The 12,914-nt window shown below is 31.7% G+C and overlaps 1 protein-coding gene across 1 annotated transcript; it reads left to right on the plus strand.

Annotated features, from left to right (window-relative positions):
- The first annotated feature begins 5,763 nt into the window (after positions 1-5,763).
- LOC125424183 (serine/threonine-protein kinase BSK1) lies at positions 5,764-11,721 on the plus strand. Its single transcript, XM_048480991.2, has 9 exons — positions 5,764-6,357; positions 6,502-6,637; positions 7,281-7,414; positions 7,529-7,634; positions 8,074-8,159; positions 8,861-9,049; positions 10,478-10,642; positions 10,721-10,834; positions 11,101-11,721. Exons 1-9 carry the CDS (start codon positions 6,034-6,036, stop codon positions 11,353-11,355), a joined length of 1,509 nt encoding a protein of 502 aa, XP_048336948.1. The 5' UTR covers positions 5,764-6,033; the 3' UTR covers positions 11,356-11,721.
- The last annotated feature ends 1,193 nt before the right edge of the window (positions 11,722-12,914 follow it).

The raw sequence follows: 12,914 nt of genomic DNA on the forward strand, positions 1-12,914 counted from the left end.
GTAGTCTGAATTTTAAAGAGTTGTCTAGGATGCCAAATACCTAGGGAATCTCCTATTTTTTTGGGGAAAACAAGACGAAGGACTTTGAGGAGATCCACGAACAGGTTGCAACCAAACTCAGGGGGTGGTGAGCGAATCTCCTCTCTCAAGCAGGCATATTTGTGCTTGTTAAAATCGTAGTTACTGCAATTCCTAACTATACAATGTCTGCCAATAAACTCCCTAAGAGGTGGTGCTAGAATATTGGTAGTTTGGCCAGTAGCTTTTTATGGAAGGGGAAAAAGGTAAAGGGAAAGACTTTCTTTCCAATCTCCTGGAAGAGAGTCTGTAAACCTAAGATTAATGGAAGGTTGGGAATTAGGAAGATAGAAGATGTAAATAGTGTTCTATTGTGCAAAGTAGGTTGGTTCCTGGCAAAGAATTATGACCGGCCCTGGGTGAGGGCTTTAAAAACTAAATATTTTCCTTCATTTACTTTTATGAATTGTGAAAAGAAAAACTCAAGTTCATGGATGTGGAAAGGAATGCTCAGTACTAGACCTATATTGGTGAAGGGACTCTATTTCAAAGTTGGGAAAGGAACCTCCATCAACTACTGAAAGGATCATTGGGTTCCAAACAACTCGAATTTTCGGCCACAGCCAAACCAAAATTTAGAATGCAATCAATTTGGTATGGCAGACTTTTTTTAACTTCCAAATGGTGGATGGAACATTCCCTTTATGGAAAAGTTGTTCGATGTGGACACTGTTAGCAAAATTTCCAACATTTCCAACATTTTTAAGGCAAATGATCAACAAAAGGATGAACTAATCTGGACCGGCAACCATTTTGGCAACTTCAGTATGAGGTCAGTGTAGAGATTCTTAAATTCGGCTGAGGCAGAGAATAAGACTTGGTGGCAATTCCTTTGGAAGAGCAACATTCATGATAGACTGAAGTTCTTCATTCGGAGGTTGACCTCGAGGAGCTTGCATGTTCGTTTAGTATTTATCAGAAGAAAATGGTTGGTGGATGATCCCAATTGTCCTCATGGCTGCAACTAAAGCATTTTGGCTTGCATCCTCATGGAATATCAAATGGAATGAAGGAATAGCTGATAGTTTGGAATCTTATTTTAATGCACTTTCAAACCCGGAGGAAAGACTTCCAGTTCACCCTAACGACAAAAGTAACTTTTTCCTCTTTGCAGTCCTGTTTTTAAATGCAATATGAGAGGTGAGGAACAAACTTCTCTTTGAAGGGGTAAGATATTGCCTTAAGGGACAAGTCAAGCTACTGTACAACAAATTAATGAATTTTCATCTATTTCGGGTGGCCCAAAAGGATGTCCCAGAGCTGAGCAAGTGATTACCACCTCCTGGTGTGGACCATCGATGGGTACCATCAAAATGAACACTAATGCAGCCATAGGGAAAGGGTATGCAAGGATTGGGTTGGTAGCCAGGAACCACTCTGACAGAGTGCTAAGAATCCAAGCCCACCAGAAAAAAATTGATCACCCTGAAGCTGCGGAAGCGGCAGCTTTCTATAGGGCAATTACCCTTGCGCTTGAAGAGGGTTTCATGTGGTTATATTGCAAAAGTGATGCCAAATTAGTTATACAAAGTGTAAAAGACCGAGAAGGACTTTCTTACCACTAGACTGCATCTAGCTTCATTCAGAAAATCTGGGAACTAATCCCTTGTTTTGAATCAATTTCCTTTCACTGGGCACTAAGAAACAACAATAGATTGGCTCATTTGGTGACCTGATGGGGACTTGCAAATAATGGTTTAGGTTTCGTGTCTCCTTATAATATCTCCAATCTTTTTGTATCTATAATCTACTAGACGAGTGGTACGAATTATCACGACCTGACTCATTAGCTTTGTACTTTTCTATATGTTTGCTCCTTTTGGTTTTATAACACATCTTTTCTTCAGCTAAAAAGAAAAAAAAAAGATTTATAAGTAGTTATAAATAAATTAAAAGTTTTACGCTATATATTATATACATAAATGTTCTTTTCCGTACTATTTCCTAATTAATCCTAGAAAACATTTCACTCTAGAAATTAAAAATGGGATCAACATGATCCCGTTCAAAAAGTATATGCCTACTCTTAGGGATTCATTTTCCTTTTTTTATGTTTTTAGTATAATTTTTTTTAAAAAATTAAAATATAAAACAAAAAAAATTTACTATTTATCATCACTGATGATAATCACCAATGAGACAATTAGTGGCATTACAATTACTGATTAGCTATATTTGATTTTGTATTTATTTGTTTATATTAAAAACCTAATTTGGAAAAGTAAAGCTCTGTTTATAATTGATTTTAAAAAGTTCTTTTCACAATTTTAAACGAACTCTATACAGTATCATTCTTTACAAACTGCCATTTAAATATATAAAAAAATATAAATAACTTAATATAATATTTCTAACACCTAAAATATCCACAATTCATAAAGATTTAATTAAGTAAAAAAAAACATTTTTTTCCATAAATTTCTTACAAATCAAATATTGTATGAATAATCTTCATAATACTTTTGGATGAATCTGGTAGTCATGAATTCTACAAAGTTTTCGTTCCTGTTAAAACACTTTTAAGTAAGGAAAAGATGTATTTGTTGAAGTATTCGGTCTTAAAATTACGAATATCTCTAAACATGTTTGGTCATACACTTCTGAACATATTTGAGATGTTCATCTTTAAAAATGTTCAGTTGCATAATTCTGAATGCATTTGAGATATTCAGTCGCATGCTTCTAAATACATTTGTGATATTCATATATAAAAATGTTCGATTGCATAGTTCTAAATATATTTAAGATATTCAATCACATATTTTTAAATACAATTAAGGTGTTCAATCTTATATTTCTGAATACAAATATGTTTAATTAGTAAATATTCTTAATAGTAATTTTAAAGGGGATAAAAATATAAATTTATAATGGGACTATATAGAGTTCGTTTGGTAGTGCAACTTGAAATTCTCATTGATTTTGGAGCTCTAAAATTGATTATCAAAGAATCCAACATCGCTTCATGTATTTGTTAAAATTTAAAAATTTTGATTTTACAAAAATCTAGATTCTACAATGCTGTTTTTGAAAAGTAGCAAAACTTGAAAAGTAACAAAACACTCACTTTTGAGATTATGATTTTAGCTTCTTGAATTCTCTATAGTTAGTTTTTATCCCTTACTAAAAAAGTTTATATCATATTTGTCTTAAATCTATATTTTATTCTTCTAAACAAAGTCATAAATGTATTCTATTAGACTTGTTGATGCAGATGGATTCATGTTAAAAAATAATCTTTCACTTTTTTTTTGTTTTTTGGTTGGCCATTGGCAGATCACAAGCAATTGATATAATCTAACTTTTTTTTTTTTTTTTGTAATGTTCATTGACTACATATTTTTTGGATCATTATTTGTTATGGTTTAGATAAATGTTTAGTAGTATATGTTAATTTACTAATAAAATAATAATATTACAAGTAAAGAGATCAATAAACAATGTATTTTTTAGTCATTATATGCAATAACATCAATTAAATATTATTATCTACTAAATACTCAAATACTAATTGGAATCCTATAATAATAATGAAATAATTGTTTACCAAACATTTAACTTATTCTTTTTGTAGTTGATATTTCTACGGCAAAGCTAAAGTTGATTTTTTAAAAAGCTACAATAATACCAAACTAAGCTTAAATCTTATTAGTTAGCGATTTTAATTGTTAAATGACAAACGAGTCTTACTAGTAATGGTTATTAATAGTAACAAATAATATTTTCAAAATAAAATAGACTAACCAATATATATCTCTTTTTTGTTTTTCATATTATCATGTCTCTCAAAATAAATTGGGATTTTTTTTTTTAAGGAAATCAGTTTTGATTTTAAATAAATAAAAAATTAAGTTTTTATTTTGGAATATATTGGTAACCATTACCAATAAGACTCATCTATATTAATCTTATTAATCTTTTATAGATCATCTTTTATAAGTGAATGTTTTCTACATTGTAAAAAGAAGTTCTCATATACATATTAATCTTTTATAAGTGAATGGTCATTAACAGTCACAATAGTATTTTTCAAAATAAAATAAATAATCAATATAGATCATGTTTTTATTATTTATATTATTAGGTCTTCCAAAATAAAACTAGAAAATTTATTTTAGGAGTCAATTATGATATTATATAAACACACACACACACATATATATATATATATATACACACATATAAGTCTTTTATAAGTGAAAAAAACTATTAATAGCTTGTAGAAACATAAATAATTTTTTGAGAGAAAATATCAATTATGTCAAAAAAAAAAAATTCCACTAAATCATTTGGATAAAAAAAAAAAAAAGATTTGAGAGTTGTAAGCATTTACTTTTCTCTTTCTTTCATATTATTCGTTTTCGAACTTTAAAAATATTTCATTTATTTTATAGAAGTGCTTTTAGACCGAATCAGGGAGTTGGATTTACCTATTACAATCACCTGAATTTGAATGCTAATTTAATAGTATTTAATCAAAGGTTCCTTCTGTTGATTCAACTATAGAAGGTTCTTGCATATCTAGATTTATTATTATTATTATTATTCACAATTATTTTTTCTTTTTTGGGCATAGCATCATTTAAAATAGTGCCTACTATGGATCAAAACCAACACATTTAGGTGGCATATCATGATTTGTACCCACAAAAAAAAAAAAAAAAATTTAGAAGAATATATGCTTCCAATCAGATTTACACTCAAATATGTATTATTATAATAAATAACACATTCAATTTCAAACACCCCACACACACAAGAAGTTGTGGTATCTAAAATTAATAAAAGTATTAATAAATGAAAAATGAAAGAATGGGAAACAAAGGAGGACATCCAGTAGAAAGAAAAAACAAAATGATTCCTTTCTTTTACAACTGATCAATAATTCTGCCGCGTATAAAACAAACAGTTTTTTCAATTAATTTTTTTAAAAAAAAAAATACAAGAAAAGAGGAAAGATCAACAGGCAGTCAGATTCTGTGTTTGTCCTCCGAATATTATTTTATAATAAAGAAATAGAAAATGGCAAAGGAACCAAAAAAAAAAAAAAAAAAAAGAGTAGCTTCTCGGTTCCATATTTTGCCTGTTTCTGCCTCACAAATTGGACCAATAAACTGTCCTTTATTTCTCTTTAAAACTTAAAAAGTAATTTCTCATTGAAAACATGTTGACCTTATGGTATATTTACATATTAATAAACTAATAAAATATTAAAATGCTTTATATTTTGTTTTACCATTTGGAATAGGAGAGAAAAGAGTTGCCAATTCTTTGTTGTTTTTTTTTTTATATTTTTGCTTTTGTTTGCAAACTGATTGTCACTGTTAAATTTCAAAAAGAAATGGGTGGACCTCAAAAAGAAAGAAAAAAAGAAAAAAAAAAGAAAAAAGAAAAAAGCAAACAGAGGAAATGATCCAATCATACAATTCTCAAATACCTTTCACACTTCGTTTTGGTGACGTGGCAGATTTCAATTGGTTATAGAAGTTTCAAAATAAGATAGTTACTGAAAAAGTTGTCAGTAATTATCAAATGAAACAAAATTTGTTCAAATATAATAAAAAGTTATTTATTAACAAAATAAATTAAGAAAAAAAGAAAAAAAGAAAAAGGAAACTAATTAAATAAAGGGGTAAGAAAAAACTGTGAAAAACCTTTATTACCAAAGCGAACGAACTAAAAGCTTTTCAACATATAAGCTGCCGTAAGGGACCTCAGAAGAAGAAGAAGAAGAAGAAGAAGAAGAAGGAGGTATACAAAAATAAATAAATAAAATAGAAAAAGCAAAATTTCGCAGCTATTTCCATTCCTTTTCATTCTAATCTCCCTGAGCTTCTTCTTTGATTTCTCTAATTCTTAAAACCCCATTAGCTGACCACCCAGTTTCATGGTTTCAAATTTTCCATTGCTACGCTAACTCTAAGCAAAGTTTAAGTAGTTTTGAGGAAGAGAGTGATGGGTTGCTGTATATCATCATTTCTGAGGGAAACACACCCAGAAAAGGATCAAACCCGCCAAACCCACCACCAACATGCCCCTGTCCTTCACCCTCCACCCACCGTCGGAGTCGACCCGGCAACCGGTGGGGCTTCAACTTTCGCTGAGTTCTCTTTCTCCGACCTCAAAGCCGCTACTAACAACTTCAGTTCCGAGTTCATCGTCTCCGAGAGCGGTGAGAAAGCTCCTAACCTTGTGTACAAGGGCCGTCTGCAGAATCGCCGTTGGATCGCCGTCAAGAAGTTCACCAAGTTGGCTTGGCCGGATCCGAAGCAGTTCGCGGTGAGCTTTGTTTAGTTTGATTATTTTGTTTTCTGTTTTCTTAATTCGCTTTAAAAATTGATTCTTGATGTGGGTTTCTCTCTTTGTAAAATTTTGTGGGTTTTTGTAATTTAATTTTATTTGTTTATTTTTTTTCATTATTAGGAGGAGGCAAGAGGTGTGGGGAAGTTTAGGCATCGGAGGCTCGCTAACTTGATTGGGTATTGCTGTGATGGTGATGAGAGGCTACTAGTTGCTGAATACATGCCTAATGATACTCTTGCTAAGCATCTTTTCCACTGTATGCGTTTTTCTTTTCTATTTTGTTCCTTTTTTCTTTTCTCTCTTTAGCCTTGATTATTCCTAGGTTTTAACTGGTTTCAGCTGAAGTCATCATTTTTCTAAGCTTTACTTTTTCTTGAAGAACCTAAAAATGCACAAATTTTAGTGAATATATGTACGTTCTTCTAGATATGATGAGTCTGCACCGGGTTAATTTTATTGCTGCAGGTTGCTTCTAGATATTTTAACCTTAGGGTTGTTGAAAGGTGGTGCTTTGAAATGGTTTATAGTGGCTGTTATGAGGTGGCTTACAGAATTCTAGTTTGTAAGTGCTGATATGGATAGGAACAATTTAACTCTAAATGTGGTAATCAGTTTAATTGATTTCTATCCATATGTTAATATAGAACAACAAAACTCTACCTCTAAATGTATTGATTAGTCCAATTAATTTCTCCTCACTCTGTTTTAGTTTTAGAATTATCATGTTTTTGATAGTTAATTTTTACCACTTTATATGTCCTTTTGTATGTGGTAATCGCATTACTACCCCTTTTTCTCTCTGAAGCTTTAAATGAGGAGTCAATTTAAGTTCTTTTCTTATGCTTCCAAGTTATGGAAAGGTGATTGGAATTCTTTATGGGTCTACTTGTTCTTGTCAGGGGAGAATCAAACTATTGAGTGGGGGATGCGTCTAAGAGTAGCTATTTATATTGCTGAAGCGTTGGATTATTGCAGCACGGAGGGCCGTCCACTATACCATGATTTAAATGCTTACAGGGTTCTATTTGATGAGGTACTCTTTCAAAATTTATTATCGATTTGGTTTTATTTGCATGTAAAGTTAGTAGTACCTGCACAATATTCATTACCATATTGTGCCATTACCTGGTGTATGAATGGATTGTAGGATGGTGATCCGCGTCTTTCATGTTTTGGCTTGATGAAAAATAGTAGGGACGGGAAGAGTTACAGCACAAATCTTGCCTATACACCTCCTGAGTACCTTAAAAATGGTGACGACTTATCTATTTTGAACTTATGTCTCAGTTTTTTGATTATTATGTTGTTTGTTTTTTAGTTTATTATGTTGTCTCAGTTTTTTTAGGTTTTTTGGTCTTTTCTGCATTGATGCAGCACTGGAATAGATAAATCTGATAAGTTGCCTCCTGAGTATAATGTTTGGCATAATCAAGAAGGAATCTATTTTTCATTTACTATTTTTTATTGTCCCTCTGATTGAAAGGTTGTTTCTTATCAAAAAATAAATATGCCCCTCTAATTTGAAATATTTTTAGTTTTACTTAACGGTATTTTTTTATTCTTGTATGTGCACATTCTGTCTACCAAGTAACAAGTATCATTTTTGGTGTCTTTTTATTGAATTGGATGAATGTTTTTCTTCCGTTCATTTGACTTATTCTCATTTCCTATGTTTCTGATTCTATATTTTAGGAAGGGTCACTCCAGAAAGTGTGATCTATAGCTTTGGCACTGTCCTTCTGGATCTGCTAAGTGGAAAGCACATTCCTCCAAGTCATGTAAGTGGGTTATTGGTATGCATATTTGGCATCAAGTATCACTTCATTTCTCCACTTTGCTAAGCTAAAGCTGATGATGCTGGTGTATAGTATCAACTGAAAGTTACTTGAATATACAGAGGATTATGATATTCTGCAATTGTTTCCTTTTCATTCTTTAATGTATTTAAACTAGGCATTTATAAAAGTCTACCATTTTATTTGGGATCCTTCACTCTACATTTTGGAGTTGAGCATCAGTTTTAGTTCTTGACGCACCCAACTTATTATGAAAAACTTATTTTATACGCACTGTTTCCTTGATGCTTCGCTGCAAACATTTCCTTCATAGCTATATTTCACTTTATTCTCTTCATAATATACAATATGAATACTTCTAATGCAACCTAATTTGTAATATTAACTTCTATGACAAGCTAGGGTAATTGTGCAATGTGGAAAACAAGGAGCAAGTAGTGCTGTTGCTCTAGTTTAATTAACATGCTTCTAAGTTTCTTAAACTAGAGTTGACCATTGGATGGGATGGCATATGATGATCACCTAGCAAAATATTTCACATATCTGTTTCTGTGCTTGGAAATTCATATTTATTTTTCTGCAAGTCTTTGGTAAATGTTTGCATGAAAATGATGACATCAATCAGTGTCAGTTCCTATGTGATCACTATTTGCTCTGATGTTAAGATGATCTCATGTATTTAGGCTCTTGATATGATCAAGGAAAAAAATATCATGCTGTTAATGGATTCACATTTGGAGGGAAAGTTTTCTACAGAAGAAGCCACAGTGGTTGTAAATCTTGCCTCTCAGTGTTTGCAATATGAACCTAGGGAGCGGCCTAAAACAAAGGACCTTGTTGCAACACTTGCTCCGCTGCAAGCAAAACCCGATGTAAGAGACCTTTTTTATCTTTTAGATTTGATAGTGTCATTGTATATACCAATATTCTTCTCTAACCAGTATCTGTTTATGCCCCGGGAATAAACTTATGGACTTGTGGTTTCATTAAGTTAATTTTAATTTAAAATTTGCTTTCTAAATGATTTCCATGGTTCTTTTGATTGCTTAAGATATTTTCCATAATTGCTGTGTAGTTTTTGGTTTTGATGTTGTCCTTCAACTTTAGGCATCCACCAATATATTTGACCAATGGAATTCTAATATACTACAGTGAAATTTCAGAAGAATGTATTTAATATAAAGATATGCTAGGACTAAAATTCAATGATTGTTAAGTACTCTACATTATTTATTCTTATTGCATTACCGAATTAGGGAAGCCATTTTCCAAAACATAATTTCCTCTATGCTTTTGACGCTCATCTTTGCAACTTTCAACTTTCAACTATAAGAATAGTCAGTTGAAAACAGGAAGTTGCAAGTTAACTGAAATGGCAAAGAGAGAGAGAGAGAGAGAGAGAGAGAGAGAGAAGATATTCATACGCTAAAAGATGTCAAGGAAAAAAGTAGTTTGTAATAGGACGTTCCCATAAACAATGGCAAAATTGTGTGTTGAGATTTAGTTCATGATATAGTTTTCAAGACCATAAATTATCATTGCAATATATGCATTCCTTTCTTTCTTGGAAAATGTTTGAACTCCATGTCCTGCTCATAAGATTTTCTGAAGATCTCAGAGCAATAAAGAGTGTTCTGCGGATACCAGAATCTATTTTTCCTGGGTGAAGCAGGGAAGTAAATTGATAACGTTTCCTGTCTCATTAACTGCTGCTGTTAGCATATGGTATCTGCTAATTGTGTAGATCACTGACATAAGAGTATCTCATGCATACACCTAAACACAACAAAGATTATGCACAAGCTCTATGTGAAACTTGCTTTACCATTCATGCACCATATCATAATTTTTCTTTTAGCATGTGTCTTTCTGTAGTCTGTACCATTTTTGAATTGCAGATGAAATGTATTAAATATAGTAACATCTAATATTTACCAAGTCATAAATTTATGGTAGGATTTTTCAATATGACAGTTAAAAATTAAGCTCAATCCATTCTTCCTATTAGTTCTGTGTTATTCATCTATATTCTTATACTAAAATATAGGTTGATTTGTTCAATCTGTTTACTAGAACATTTCATTAATTTGGTACTTTGCAAATATAATCAATGTTATTGTTATAAAGTTCGATACAGAACTAAAATTCTTTGAAAATGCATTGAAGTGCTTGATTTTAGCATCCTTTGCCTTGCTGTTGCCATCAATCACAATGGTGCATTCTCTTGTGGGTGGCCATGATCTTAAGATGCAAAGGATCAAATTGTCTCATTTACTCATTACCATACTTCTGGATTATAGGTCCCATCTTATATCATGCTTGGAATTCCAAAGCATGAAGAGGCCCCATCAACCCCACAACGTCCACTTTCAGCAATGGGTGAGGCCTGTTCAAGGATGGACCTCACAGCAATCCATCAGATCTTGGTTATGGCACATTATAGAGATGATGAAGGAACCAACGAGGTAAGTTAAGTACAAGATAGTGTATATACCTGTTATAAAATTTTTGCTGATAGATTCATATGCTTTTAATGGATTCAGTTATCATTCCAAGAGTGGACACAACAAATGAGAGACATGCTTGAGGCGAGAAAGCGTGGGGACTATGCATTTCGGGATAAAGAATTTAAAACTGCCATTGACTGTTATTCCCAGGTAGAAATCTGTCACTTTTGCAGACAAAAGTCTCATGTACGAGTTGGAAATAAATATGTCATGAAATCATGTATCATGATTTTGTCAAGTTTTTTGATTAGATGTTATATGGGAATTATTTCGCTTCTAATAAGTTCAGATTGTTGTTTCTCCCCTTGCAGTCTTTTTGAATTGTTCAGTGTTGCTATAGCAATTAGTTTAGTGATTGGATCAACACGGTTCAATTGTTCTTTTCCTTATTTGTTTACTCTTTCATTTATCTGCAGTTTATAGACGTAGGAACCATGGTATCTCCTACTGTTTTTGCTCGACGCAGCCTATGCTATCTGTTATGCGAACAACCGGATCCTGCCCTTAGAGATGCAATGCAAGCTCAATGTGTTTATCCAGACTGGCCGACTGCATTTTACATGCAGTCAGTAGCTCTTGCAAAGTTGGACATGCACAAGGATGCTGCTGACATGTTAAATGAAGCAACTACACTTGAAGAGAAGAGGCAAAAAGGTGGGAGAGGATCATGATGAGAATGCTGAACTCTCCCAAATTCATTACCACTACCAAATTTGTTGGTTAGGCTACCCCACATTTGTGTAAAAATCTGAGATGGGATTCAAAAATTGCCTTCTCAATTGATTTGTCTATATAACATATGTAGAAAAGAAGGTCTCGTGTTCATCAATATCATTTTTTTTTTTTTTTGGTTTTTTCAAAATTCCTTTTTGGTTTTTTGGCCCCCCTCTTGTGTTGTCACTTTCTAGCCTTTTCTTGGCACTTTGGTTTTTTTCAATTCTGTCATACATTAGTCAGTATATTTCTCCACTATACCATTATTTTATTTTAGGTTTGTACAAACTTGTTTTAATAAAAAAATTAATAACTTCTCCCAATGTTTTTGTTTATTGGTTTTCTTTACATCTTTGTCCGATTTGAATTTTATCCCGTTGAGGCTGAACACAATTATTTCATGCCACAACGCCACTATAAAAAAATTGGGAGGTTCTCGCTGATTTTATTTTATTTTATTTTTTAAATTTTTCAAAAATATTTTTTTACAGCAATGCCCCACAATTCCCTTTGTTTTTGAAAAGTATGACCTCATAAATGAGTGATAGAACTACAAATTTATAGGAGTAGATTTATCATTTGAGCTAATTTCATTTAACACATATTATATATATAACCATAATATAGAGTCATTTACAATTGAAAACTTAAGAGTTATTTTCTTTTTTTTTTTACAGTATGTCGTTATATTGTGGAATAGACAAAATACTTTTGTTAATTATGTTCAAAATTGCACTAATTTGGTGTGTTAATTAAATTTCAAGGCTAAGATTATTAAGATTTTAAATATAAGTACTTTTTTAATAGAATTTTAATAAGTATCTCGAAATACGGATAAAGCTAGGAAAAAAAAAAAAAAAACAATGCTAAAATTATTAGTACGGGTTTGGTTACTAACACCAACTAACAAAATAAATATTGTGACGTTAGTTGGTATATGGAAAGTTGATTCATAAGTTGGTGTATAATTGATTAATGGTTTTGTCAAAAATCTAAATGTTGAATTGTTTTTTTTTTAGACAATATTTTGCTTTTTGCAAGCGGTACATAATTCAAATGTTGAAATCATTGTAAAAAGTGATAGTGTATTTTTTTTCTTTATTAGAAGTGCTTTGTCGTATAAAAAGCACTATGGTTGAGACTCGAGAGAGTATTTTTGTGAGAAAGATCATAACTGATAAGACCAGAATAGTACTTTTAAAGGGTAATATTGTGAGCATCAATTAGTTTACTACATATTTTCATACCAAATAATGTCTATTGTATTATTCTTTTAAAATTATGGTATATTTCATCATCTACCTGGTATGCCTCGCAAGCTCTTCGTGTACACGCTAGTTATACTAAAATCGTTGTGGTGAAGAGGGCTACAAAGGCTGTATATTATTGATTTAACTTTCATTGGTTTAAAAAGATAGATTAATAATCTGTTAACTTAAATAGTTTCTAGACCGATGATAGCCATTAGGAGGAGGTTCATTTTATTTAAAAAAAAAAAAAAAAACTACAAATACAT

This window comes from Ziziphus jujuba, chromosome 9 (genome assembly GCF_031755915.1).
Source record: "Ziziphus jujuba cultivar Dongzao chromosome 9, ASM3175591v1".
NCBI lineage: Eukaryota > Viridiplantae > Streptophyta > Magnoliopsida > Rosales > Rhamnaceae > Ziziphus > Ziziphus jujuba.